At 54.8% G+C, this 13,400-nt stretch overlaps 1 protein-coding gene across 1 annotated transcript in view; it reads right to left on the reverse strand.

Moving 5' to 3' along the window:
* Nucleotides 1-13,275, reverse strand: part of LOC134015866 (dual 3',5'-cyclic-AMP and -GMP phosphodiesterase 11A-like) — a gene marked incomplete at its 5' end in the record, with an annotated part of 30,498 nt that extends 17,223 nt beyond the window's left edge. The window contains 9 exon segments of the mRNA XM_062455372.1: nucleotides 194-244; nucleotides 3,919-4,011; nucleotides 4,109-4,176; nucleotides 8,732-8,807; nucleotides 9,408-9,540; nucleotides 12,465-12,529; nucleotides 13,133-13,150; nucleotides 13,152-13,202; nucleotides 13,204-13,275. Of these exon segments, the coding sequence (XP_062311356.1) occupies nucleotides 194-244; nucleotides 3,919-4,011; nucleotides 4,109-4,176; nucleotides 8,732-8,807; nucleotides 9,408-9,540; nucleotides 12,465-12,529; nucleotides 13,133-13,150; nucleotides 13,152-13,202; nucleotides 13,204-13,275 (627 nt within the window).
* Nucleotides 13,276-13,400: the final 125 nt, after the last annotated feature.

Genomic DNA, 13,400 nt, shown 5'->3' on the forward strand with positions numbered 1-13,400 from the left:
CTATACAAATACATTTGATTTGATTTGATGCGGAGGATTTCCCAGGAGAATTCATATGATCTCAACCCTCACATGCCACACACCATTAAGGATTAGACGTTCTTTTAAGGAGCTTGAAATGATATTAAAATCTTCTAGCTTATGTTCCCTTATGATTCTGATCATTCATGTAAACGACGGGGGGAGCCCTTACCTTGAACTTATCAACCTCGGTCTTGGAACATGTTGCGTGGTATGACAGCACCTGCAAGAAAACAACAGGTTTGACACGGGGCATGGCTTCGTTATCAAAACATAATCACCCCACAGGTTCACAGTCGTACATCGTTATGGTCACGGTGCAAGATGAACCCAAATCTTCTACAGGGCTCTAGAAGTCCGCAGAAACCAACGCGTGACCCCTTACTCTTTGCGTCTGTCATCTCCTTGGGAGCGATAAGGTGCACTTCCTTGCAGTTCTGTATTCGATAAAGAGCTCTCATGTTTATACAGTGCTGCCGGGGGCAATGTACCTACATGCTAGCTCCTTCCATACCCCGACTCCCACCAGGGCACAGCCCTGACCCCGCACAGCCCTGACCCCACACAGCCCTGACCCCGCACAGCCCTGACCCCGCACAGCCCTGACCCTGCACAGCCCTGACCCGCACAGCCCTGACCCCGCACAGCCCTGACCCGGCACAGCCCTGACCCCGCACAGCCCTGACCCCGCACAGCCCTGACCCCGCACAGCCCTGACCCCACACAGCCCTGACCCCGCACAGCCCTGACCCCGCACAGCCCTGACCCGCACAGCCCTGACCCCGCACAGCCCTGACCCCACACAGCCCTGACCCCGCACAGCCCTGACCCCGCACAGCCCTGACCCCGCACAGCCCTGACCCCGCACAGCCCTGACCCCACACAGCCCTGACCCCGCACAGCCCTGACCCCGCACAGCCCTGACCCCGTACAGCCCTGACCCCGTACAGCCCTGACCCCACACAGCCCTGACCCTGTACAGCCCTGACCCCACACAGCCCTGACCCCGCACAGCCCTGACCCTGTACAGCCCTGACCCCACACAGCCCTGACCCTGCACAGCCCTGACCCCGTACAGCCCTGACCCCGCACAGCCCTGACACCGCACAGCCCTGACCAGGGCCGGAGTGGACCCATTTTCAGCCCGAAAGTGTAATGGCCAAAACCAGCCCATCCCCACCAGGGGCTGAGCCATACGTTGTAAACATTCGAGGCTTAACTCGAACCTAGCACCTAGTCAAGGTTTTGATGTGAGGTGAAATCGGAACTTCACATGAATGAGATTGTTTGCATTCATTTCAGTGCAAAATAGTTTTTTGAGCTTTATGTAATAGAGCTACAAACATTACGTTGGACTCATATTGTTAGCCTATTTGCATTTAGTCATTTAGCAGACGCTCTTATCCAGAGCGACTTATATATTTGCCAGAAATTACAACCCAATTTTTTACCTGAAAGATTCGGGGCTTTTGAGAAAACATATTTTTCCCACCGTTGCAGGTCACAGATCTTTCTTTTTTTACCTGGCTTTTTCAGTTCCTCCTGGCATCTTTTTCCCATCCATTGTATTATTTTCGCATCAGCTTAATCTTGCTAACTCCCTCCACAACAATAAATGATGGTTTAGGGTTGTCTCCATGGCAACAACCTTGGTACGCGCGCTACTGTTTGAGAAAGAGAGCATGCGCGACAACTGAAAACTGCACTTTTTAACCCTTGTGTTATCTTATCTCATTGTGACCCACCATCGTATTGCGACAACTTTACCGCATACAAAAACAAAGTGAAGCATTTTCTTTTAACCGTTGGGCTGTCCCAGACCCCCCACATTGCGAAGGTTAAAAGAAAAATATTTGTATTGTTTTTGTATTGGGTAAAATTTGGTAAACACAACGATGGTTCGTTATGAACCTTTGGGTCATGTGACCCGAAGGCAGCACAACGGTCTGATCATGCATTTATTTAGAATAAAATCTAGTGTAGCCTATTAGCTTACTTATCAGTCACACAGTAACTTAACAAACTTAACACACGTTTTATTCGGTGTGTGAAAAAACAAAGAGAAAGCAGGCGATCTGCCGGGCCAATTTATGAGCGGGCAGAGCGGCCCACTGGGAATTCACCCCATTCTCCCGATGGCCACTCATTGGTTGTACAGGGTTGTGGACAGGTGAAGGACCAAAGCTTCCAACATACCTGTACTTGTAACAAATTACAATAAACAGAAGCAGAATTTGATAATCAGTGCCGACTCTGTGGTACATGGACTCTGGATAGGAACACCGCTCCCAGATGTAGCCATGTTCCGTCAAACACAGCGTTGAACTGTGCAAAACCAGACGATGTGGTGATGTGGCTGGACAGAGCGTCAGATATGACAATAGAGACCAGCAACAAGGAACGAGGGGGGATGGAAATGGAGAGAGGTACAGAGACAGAAGAGAGAGAGAGAAGAGAGAGAGAGAAGAGAGAGAGAGATAGAGGAGGAGAGAGATAGCTAGAGGAGAGAAAAGAGAGAGAGGGAGAGGAGGAGATAGCGTGGGAGAGTTTCAGATGGGGTCATCACCCTGTCTGAGTCAACCTGGGCAGCCTGCAGTCAGCCCTCTGAATGTAGGCCATCATCCTTCCACCACACACAACACTATTGCAGCTACACACCACACACAACACTACTGCAGCTACACACCACCACACAACACTACTGCAGCTACACACCACCACCACACAACACTACTGCAGCTACACACCACCACACAACACTACTGCAGCAACACACCACCACCACACAACACTACTGCAGCTACACACCACCACACAACACTACTGCAGCAACACACCACCACCACACAACACTACTGCAGCTACACACCACCACCACACAACACTACTGCAGCTACACACCACCACACAACACTACTGCAGCAACACACCACCACCACACAACACTACTGCAGCTACACACCACCACACAACACTACTGCAGCTACACACCACCACACAACACTACTGCAGCTACACACCACACACAACACTACTGCAGCTACACACCACCACCACACAACACTACTGCAGCTACACACCACCACACAACACTACTGCAGCTACACACCACCACACAACACTACTGCAGCTACACACCACCACACAACACTACTGCAGCTACACACCACCACCACACAACACTACTGCAGCTACACACCACCACCACACAACACTACTGCAGCTACACACCACCACACAACACTACTGCAGCTACACACCACCACCACACAACACTACTGCAGCTACACACCACCACCACACAACACTACTGCAGCTACACACCACCACACAACACTACTGCAGCTACACACCACCACACAACACTACTGCAGCTACACACCACCACACAACACTACTGCAGCTACACACCACCACCACACAACACTACTGCAGCTACACACCACCACACACAACACTACTGCAGCTACACACCACCACACAACACTACTGCAGCTACACACCACCACCACACAACACTACTGCAGCTACACACCACCACACAACACTACTGCAGCTACACACCACCACACACAACACTACTGCAGCTACACACCACCACCACACAACACTACTGCAGCTACACACATCATCAACACTGAAACCCCATTAAGAACCAGTAAGAGCCAGCTAAACAGAATTAATCCTTTTCCAAACAGCATGCTCCATTTAACAGCACAATTTGACACATTTGAAGCACAATTTGAGAATGAAAAACATACCGAAACACATACTTAAGCGAGTTAATGCCTGTTTATAATTGGGGTTTATTTTTGGAAAGATCTCAAGGAATCATTTCACCTGGAAAAAAAACAAGGTAATATAGGATAATTAGCAAATGGAGAGTGATGTTCTTACATCCAGGGCCACAGACTGCTTGGCCCAGGACTTCTTCACCTGGTCGTACATGATGGTGTTGTTGATGCCCAGACCGCAGAAGATCACGAACGCCTGCAGAGACAGTGTCACACAGCGGTCACAGTCTCACGCACGAGGACTGAGGCGGTGACAGGTTACAACTTGATAAGATAAGAGGCAAGAATGTTACCTCAAAGAGCCTCTGGTCGGCGTCATCAAAGGGTTTCCCATCCAGCCTGTTCAGGACCTGGGCGACTCCTACACACCCAACAAGCACGCACACAAACAGTGTTTCAGTGTTGTTCAGTCATTTTAATATCTGCTCTCTTGTGAAAACAAGTTATATCCTAACTACAGTAACAGACATCAGCAATAAGCTGAGTTTAAGAAGCTCCTCTTTCACCTGGCCCCTGGTCTGGCTGCACTCGAGCAGGAACAGGGAGCTAAGCTCCTCTCCATAGTAGTTTATCTACATATTTTCCAGGACTTTGCTGATAAAGCTAATTGCTAATTGATAGAGAGTTCCCTGTTATCATCACAGACACGTTATGCTAACTAGTAGATACTCAAGAGAACAGCCTCAGGGGGGAACTATATCGCCGCCTCTCCACTCCAGCCCATCAAAGCTTCCCATCAACGAGGCTCTGATGCACTGCCTACGCACACTCTAGAAACCAGAACAATCCACCATGTGGAAGGGATGTTATTTGGGGTGAACCAGAACATGTTTTTTGCGACAGTCAAGGAGCTCTCTGTAACCAGTGACTGGATGGCTGAATGTGGCAGGACTGGCACAGGAAGGGTTACGGTCTGTTTCAAGGCTGCTCGACCCCCAGCCCACCACCAAAGCAGGCGTCAATTCCACCCCCTGCCCCCCACAAACCTTCCCGGGCTTTTAAGTTTTATCAAAAGTTTGGCGTGAGATTACCATACTTGTCAACATTTTGGTAAAAATATTCGGGCTGACAAGGGGGGGGGGGGAGACAAGTTATCCCTTATTTCTCAGCGTGAGAAATGGCAGAAATGCGTGAGTCTCACGGCGAACCTGTGACACTTGAGAGCCCTGCGTCTGTCAGTGTTGTCCGGAGCGACCATGCTGATCACTTTGCGCTCCAACAAAACTAATGACTTCCCTAGCCGGATCTCAGAGGGCCGGAGTGGAGCTGCTAGCGCTGCGTGCAATATCCAGCACCAACAGCAGGCAGGAGATCAATGATTTATCAGTCTGTGTCAGTGTGGTGTTGGCCCGGGGCGGGCTCTGAACCACACAGGGCTTCCCAGCCACAGAAGTGGAACCTCTCTCTGTGTGAAAGGACTAATAGCGTGTCTGGGCTTTACACACCACTTGTACCTCATTTTCTCTAAAAGTTACCTTTGAGCTAACTGTGCAGACTGCCTTTTAACACATCACTCCTGCAGCATGGGGGGGGGGGGGGGGGGGGGACTCATCTAGGCTATCAGGGAGCAGCGAGCTAGCAGGGAGCAGCCAGCTAGCAGGGAGCAGCCAGCTAGCAGAGAGCAGCCAGCTAGCAGGGAGCAGCAGCTAGCAGGGAGCAGCAGCTAGCAGAGAGCAGCCAGCTAGCAGGGAGCAGCAGCTAGCAGGGAGCCACCAGCTAGCAGGGAGCAGCCAGCTAGCAGGGAGCAGCCAGCTAGCAGGGAGCAGCCAGCTAGCAGAGAGCAGCCAGCTAGCAGGGAGCAGCAGCTAGCAGGGAGCAGCAGCTAGCAGAGAGCAGCCAGCTAGCAGGGAGCAGCAGCTAGCAGGGAGCCACCAGCTAGCAGGGAGCAGCCAGCTAGCTGGGAGCAGCAGCTAGCAGGGAGCAGCAGCTAGCAGAGAGCAGCCAGCTAGCAGGGAGCAGCAGCTATCAGGGAGCAGCCAGCTAGCAGAGAGCAGCCAGCTAGCAGGGAGCAGCAGCTAGCAGGGAGCCACCAGCTAGCAGGGAGCAGCCAGCTAGCTGGGAGCAGCAGCTAGCAGGGAGCAGCAGCTAGCAGAGAGCAGCCAGCTAGCAGGGAGCAGCAGCTAGCAGGGAGCAGCAGCTAGCAGGGAGCAGCAGCTAGCAGGGAGCAGCCAGCTAGCAGGGAGCAGCCAGCTAGCAGGGAGCAGCCAGCTAGCAGGGAGCAGCAGCTAGCAGGGAGCAGCCAGCTAGCAGGGAGCAGCAGCTAGCTGGGAGCAGCTAGCTAGCAGGGAGCAGCAGCTAGCAGGGAGCAGCAGCTAGCAGAGAGAAGCCAGCTAGCAGGGAGCAGCAGCTAGCAGGGAGCAGCAGCTAGCAGAGAGCAGCCAGCTAGCAGAGAGCAGCCAGCTAGCAGGGAGCAGCCAGCTAGCAGGGAGCAGCAGCTAGCAGGGAGCAGCAGCTAGCAGAGAGCAGCCAGCTAGCAGGGAGCAGCCAGCTAGCAGGGAGCAGCAGCTAGCAGGGAGCCACCAGCTAGCAGAGAGCAGCCAGCTAGCAGGGAGCAGCAGATAGCAGGGAGCAGCAGCTAGCAGGGAGCAGCCAGCTAGCAGAGAGCAGCCAGCTAGCAGGGAGCAGCAGCTAGCAGGGAGCAGCAGCTAGCAGAGAGCAGCCAGCTAGCAGAGAGCAGCCAGCTAGCAGGGAGCATCAGCTAGCAGGGAGCAGCCAGCTAGCAGGGAGCAGCCAGCTAGCAGGGAGCAGCAGCTAGCTGGGAGCAGCTAGCTAGCAGGGAGCAGCAGCTAGCAGGGAGCAGCAGCTAGCAGAGAGAAGCCAGCTAGCAGGGAGCAGCAGCTAGCAGGGAGCAGCAGCTAGCAGAGAGCAGCCAGCTAGCAGAGAGCAGCCAGCTAGCAGGGAGCAGCCAGCTAGCAGGGAGCAGCAGCTAGCAGGGAGCAGCAGCTAGCAGAGAGCAGCCAGCTAGCAGGGAGCAGCCAGCTAGCAGGGAGCAGCAGCTAGCAGGGAGCCACCAGCTAGCAGGGAGCAGCCAGCTAGCTGGGAGCAGCAGCTAGCAGGGAGCAGCAGCTAGCAGAGAGCAGCCAGCTAGCAGGGAGCAGCAGCTAGCAGGGAGCAGCAGCTAGCAGGGAGCAGCAGCTAGCAGGGAGCAGCAGCTAGCAGAGAGAAGCCAGCTAGCAGGGAGCAGCAGCTAGCAGGGAGCAGCAGCTAGCAGAGAGCAGCCAGCTAGCAGAGAGCAGCCAGCTAGCAGGGAGCAGCCAGCTAGCAGGGAGCAGCAGCTAGCAGGGAGCAGCAGCTAGCAGAGAGCAGCCAGCTAGCAGGGAGCAGCCAGCTAGCAGGGAGCAGCAGCTAGCAGGGAGCCACCAGCTAGCAGAGAGCAGCCAGCTAGCAGGGAGCAGCAGATAGCAGGGAGCAGCAGCTAGCAGGGAGCAGCCAGCTAGCAGAGAGCAGCCAGCTAGCAGGGAGCAGCAGCTAGCAGGGAGCAGCAGCTAGCAGAGAGCAGCCAGCTAGCAGAGAGCAGCCAGCTAGCAGGGAGCATCAGCTAGCAGGGAGCAGCCAGCTAGCAGGGAGCAGCCAGCTAGCAGGGAGCAGCAGCTAGCTGGGAGCAGCTAGCTAGCAGGGAGCAGCAGCTAGCAGGGAGCAGCAGCTAGCAGAGAGAAGCCAGCTAGCAGGGAGCAGCAGCTAGCAGGGAGCAGCAGCTAGCAGAGAGCAGCCAGCTAGCAGAGAGCAGCCAGCTAGCAGGGAGCAGCCAGCTAGCAGGGAGCAGCAGCTAGCAGGGAGCAGCAGCTAGCAGAGAGCAGCCAGCTAGCAGGGAGCAGCCAGCTAGCAGGGAGCAGCAGCTAGCAGGGAGCCACCAGCTAGCAGGGAGCAGCCAGCTAGCTGGGAGCAGCAGCTAGCAGGGAGCAGCAGCTAGCAGAGAGCAGCCAGCTAGCAGGGAGCAGCAGCTAGCAGGGAGCAGCAGCTAGCAGGGAGCAGCAGCTAGCAGGGAGCAGCCAGCTAGCAGGGAGCAGCCAGCTAGCAGAGAGCAGCCAGCTAGCAGGGAGCAGCAGCTAGCAGGGAGCAGCAGCTAGCAGAGAGCAGCCAGCTAGCAGAGAGCAGCCAGCTAGCAGGGAGCAGCAGCTAGCAGGGAGCAGCCAGCTAGCAGGGAGCAGCCAGCTAGCAGGGAGCAGCAGCTAGCTGGGAGCAGCTAGCTAGCAGGGAGCAGCAGCTAGCAGGGAGCAGCAGCTAGCAGAGAGAAGCCAGCTAGCAGGGAGCAGCAGCTAGCAGGGAGCAGCAGCTAGCAGGGAACAGCCAGCTATCAGGGAGCAGCCAGCTAGCTGGGAGCAGCAGCTAGCAGGGAGCAGCAGCTAGCAGGGAGCAGCAGCTAGCAGGGAGCAGCAGCTAGCAGGGAGCAGCCAGCTAGCAGAGAGCAGCCAGCTAGCAGGGAGCAGCAGCTAGCAGGGAGCAGCAGCTAGCAGAGAGCAGCCAGCTAGCAGAGAGCAGCCAGCTAGCAGGGAGCATCAGCTAGCAGGGAGCAGCCAGCTATTAGGGAGCAGCAGCTAGCTGGGAGCAGCTAGCTAGCAGGGAGCAGCAGCTAGCAGGGAGCAGCAGCTAGCAGAGAGAAGCCAGCTAGCAGGGAGCAGCAGCTAGCAGGGAGCAGCAGCTAGCAGGGAGCAGCCAGCTAGCAGGGAGCAGCCAGCTAGCTGGGAGCAGCAGCTAGCAGGGAGCAGCAGCTAGCAGGGAGCAGCAGCTAGCAGGGAGCAGCAGCTAGCTGGGAGCAGCAGCTAGCAGGGAGCAGCCAGCTAGCAGGGAGCAGCAGCTAGCTGGGAGCAGCTAGCTAGCAGGGAGCAGCAGCTAGCAGGGAGCAGCTAGGTATATTATGGTGCAGCGTACTGCAGCTAGCAGCTCGCTATCAGAGCAGGCCGCGATGTGGAACCTACCGATGATCTGATGGTTGCTGTTCCAGATAGGAACACACAGCACAGAGCGGATGTGGAAGCCTGAAAACTGGTCTGCCTGCATCCAGAGAGGTGGGGGGGAGGGAGGGAGGGGAGGTGGAAGGGAGGGATGGAGGGTGGAGGGGAGACATAAGGAGACATGAGGATAGTGGGGTGGGGGAGGGATGGGATGTCGGGGAGGTGGAGTGGAGGGATGGGGGAGACAGAAAGAAGACGTTACGGTAAATAACATAGGTTTCCATGTCTGCATCACATGCCATGATACCGCACCGTACAGAGACGGCTGCATCAGTATAAACTATGCAGCCGCATTCTATTTCAGTTGCTGCTCTATCAACTATGCATACATGCGTCACCTCTAATAGAATTCTCAATAGCAACGTGAGCAACATCACTATAGATGTGTTTTATCAGCCATTACCGTGTGAAGAACCACAACGGAAGGGAGAGGGAGAGAGAGACCATACGATATCTGAGAGAATAATGACAACACCATATCTAAGGGACATGACATAACTCGTGGTCACGTGACAGGGCTCCGTGATAAAAGGTGGCATATTCCTGGCTCTGTCACCAAGCTGGGCTCAACGGATCAGTTGGAGCGTGGACGTCAGCCCTGGCGAGATACGTGGATGTTGGAGAGCGCCGGGTGTCTTACCTCAGCGTCGAAGCGCGGGTCTTGGTACGCGTCGCTGATGTTCACTGGCAGACCCGTGGACGCCACCAGCTCGGCGATGCTGTTGTTGATCAGCCAATCGGAATACGAGGACTTCTCCATGCTGTCTTTGAAACTAGGGACATAGGAAGTGTCGGAAACAACTTTTTATTCATTTAGCAGATGTTTGTAAATAGTGCATGTAGAAAGTACTGCAGAAGATCAAGGGTCAGAAGGGTTCTACAGTGTTTGGGTGGTCAAGGAACTGTCTGTATTCATAAATATTTATAAATAAGAGCAATGGTTGAAGGTGGGAAAAGGCGGGATTGTGTCGAACCACGAGAAGGTTGAGAGGGTCTCAAGTGTTTGTGTTGAGGGCTCTGTTTAGTATGATGGTGTACCCCGACCATCTCAAAACCTCCCTCCCAAGGACTTCTTCGTTCATTGACAACATCCATCTCCGCCATCTTAGAAAAGCGAAGGTTTACTCGCTCCTGCGTTTCTTGGAAGCGCGCGCGCGGATCATAAAGTGTGTTTTGGCCCCTCTTCCGCCTTGATTTGTATTTAATGAACGTCTGGTGGATATCAATAAGCCTCTCCTGCCTCTCGATGAAGTCATGCAAAGTTAATTGTCTGATTCTTCCTCCCTGCGAACGCCCACATGTTCTGCCTCAGCGCTGGTTTCACCCTAGCGTAGGGTTCCCATTCACAGTTCTCTCCCTCTCTCTCTCTCTCTCTCTCTGTCTCTCTCTCTCTCTCTCTCTCGTATATCCCTCTGCACCCCCCACCCCCACCACCCCTCCCCCTCTCAACCTCCCTCCTTGAAGCACAGCGGTGTACACATTCAATCGTGTTTATTGCCAGGAACTTTGAAGGTGCAGATTTCGACAGAGCCCGTGTAAGTCTGTGATATCAGTCCTGCTGCCGATGTGAAAGTGAGCGGGAGGCAGCTTCTCTCTCTCTCCCTCCCTGGCTCTTCCTCTCTCGTCCCTTGTTCTGCCTCTTCCTTTCATACAACCTTCTCCTATTCTCTCTTCTGTCTGTCACAGTTCCCTCCCTCCCCTCTCTCCTCCCTTCTCTCTCCTCCTCTCCCTCCCTCTCGCTCCCCTCCCCTGCCTCGCTAAAGCCTCGGCAGGCTAACCGAACACTACCTCAACATTATTCTCCCTGTGGGGGCGGGCGATCTGAGGTGCATAAAAAATATGAAGCCTTTGACGTCAGATTTATCCACTTAATTAAACACATAAATCTTGCACGAATCCACCGCGGCAAGAAGAGAAAAAAAAAGAAAAAAAGAAGAACTTTAGGAAGACTGTCGTCATAACCACATGTTCTTTTCGACTGGGTTGTAATTTCGGTCAGCTTCCAAACTGGGAAACAGGAGATGGTCTTTTATTTGTCATTCTAAAAGAGCAGCGTGTGTTTCACATGATAAGAGAAACATTCATCAGGGCCGAAGTGACGGCAGTCAAGGTGTCTGAACGGGCCGGCCGTGCAGGCTGACGCTTCACTGATTAGTATATTATTCTGCAGTGATGCTTTTTTAATGACTGTTGTGGTTATCGCTTCAGCCTTGGAGTGGCCGTTTCAGACGCACTCTACCGCTGGCTCTGGGAGAGCCTTTGTTTTCCTTTTGGAGCTGTTTTCTTCCCCCCCCCCCCCCCCTTCTCATCCATAAACACCCCACGCAATATTCTGAACCTTTCCCTCCGCAGCCCCTGAAACAGGGATTGGAGGAGGGATGGGAGGGGGGGGGGAGGCACCCTAACCTCATTAAGGAGGACTCCTACCGCATGCTCTTACCGCATGGACTCCTACCGCATGGACTCTTACCGCATGGACTCTTACCGCATGGACTCTTACCGCATGGACTCCTACCGCATGGACTCTTACCGCATGGACTCCTACCGCATGGACTCCTACCGCATGGACTCCTTCCGCATGGACTCTTACCGCATGGACTCCTACCGCATGGACTCTTACCGCATGGACTCTTACCGCATGGGACTCCTACCGCATGGACTCTTACCGCATGGACTCCTACCGCATGGACTCTTACCGCATGGACTCCTACCGCATGGACTCTTACCGCATGGACTCCTACCGCATGGACTCCTACCGCATGGACTCCTACCGCATGGACTCTTACCGCATGGACTCCTACCGCATGGACTCCTACCGCATGGACTCCTTCCGCATGGACTCTTACCGCATGGACTCCTACCGCATGGACTCTTACCGCATGGACTCCTCCCGCATGGACTCTTACCGCATGGACTCTTACCGCATGGACTCCTACCGCATGGACTCTTACCGCATGGACTCTTACCGCATGGACTCCTACCGCATGGACTCTTACCGCATGGACTCCTACCGCATGGACTCCTACCGCATGGACTCCTACCGCATGGACTCCTACCGCATGGACTCCTACCGCATGGACTCCCAGACCGCCTCACAATCAGCATTTTACTTCCTCGGCACTTCCTCAAACATTAATCCTCACACTGCTCTCTCTCTCTCTCTCTCTCTCTCTCTCTCTCTCTCTCTCTCTCTCTCTCTCTCTCGCTCTCTCTGTCTCTCTCTCTGTCTCTCTCTCTGTCTCTCTCTCGCTCTGTCTCTCTCGCTCTGTCTCTCTCGCTCTGTCTCTCTCTCTGTCTCTCTCTCTCTCTCGCTCTCTCTGTCTCTCTCTCTGTCTCTCTCTCTGTCTCTCTCTCTTGTCTCTCTCTCTCTCTCTCTCTCTCTCCCCATCCCTCTTTTTTTCCCCCAAAGTTGTTCGCGGAGCTAAGCCTCAGAGAGCTGCTCTGCGTCAGAGCGTCTAACGAGTCGAGGCATGAGCAGGTGCTCCACCGCGCCTTGGGGGGGGGGGGGGGGTATTCTGTAAGAGAGTCCTGACGTCAGGAGCGGTGCTGGGCCGGGCGTGCGAGAGAGAGGGCTGCTCTCGCACGCCCGGCCCTTGGAGGGGGGGAGCCCATCTGAGCACCTCTCTGGGCAGGTGGACATGGCACGGGAGATAAAGACTGTGGTTGGATGTGGGGATGGGGGTCAGGTCGTGCTAACCTGCTCTCCCTGTCCGCGCTGCACTTGGGAGACAGCAGCTCAAAGGATTTGGTGAACTTCACCACCTGGAAGGAAAGGCACAGAATAATGTCTTTACGGACGCCACGCCACAGGACCTCCTTAGAGCTCATCTTTAGCAAGACACAGGGGAGAGAGAGAAGGGGGGGGGGGGAAGAGAGCCGGGGAGACAGGGTGAGAGAGAGAGAGAGAGAGAGAGAGGTGGGGGGGGGGGAGGAGGAAGAGAGCCGGGGAGACAGGGTGAGAGAGAGAGAGAGAGAGAGAGGTGGGGGGGAGGAAGAGAGCCGGGGAGACAGGGTGAGAGAGAGAGAGAGGTGGGGAGGGGGGGGGAGAGGAGAAATAGTGAGAGACAGAGAGACAGAGAGAGAGAGCTGGGAAGACAGGGGTGAGAGACAGAGAGAATAGAGGGGAGAGAGAGGAAGAGAGAGAGAGATGAGAGAGAGAGAGAGAGAGAGAGGGAGGGAGGGAGGGAGGGAGGGAGAGAGAGAGAGAGAGGAGAGAGAGAGAGAGTAGAGAGAGAGAGAGAGAGAGAGAGAGAGAGAGAGAGAGAGAGAGAGAGAGAGAGGGAGGGAGGGAGGGAGGGAGGGAGGGAGGGAGGGGAGGGAGGGAGGGAGAGAGGTGGGAGGGGGGAGGGAGGGAGGGAGACAGACCGGTGACTCGATGTCCTCCCAGCAGCTGCACGGAGCAGCGCTCACACTTCAGGAGGGTCTGGGCCCGGTTGCATGATCTTCCTCACGATCTTCTCCAGGTCAGTCTGCTCCTCAAACAGGTCGTTGACCACCTCAAGAAGTGCCTACACACAGCCAAGAAACCCTGTCACTGCCCCAGACATGACCACTGGCGTTATTCACAGGCTGTCTGGACACCAGCCACTGGGAGACACCATAAATAACAGTAACCTCGAGGGAGCTATTAGCC

The sequence above is a fragment of the Osmerus eperlanus genome, unplaced genomic scaffold, assembly GCF_963692335.1.
Source record: "Osmerus eperlanus unplaced genomic scaffold, fOsmEpe2.1 SCAFFOLD_264, whole genome shotgun sequence".
Classification (NCBI taxonomy): domain Eukaryota; kingdom Metazoa; phylum Chordata; class Actinopteri; order Osmeriformes; family Osmeridae; genus Osmerus; species Osmerus eperlanus.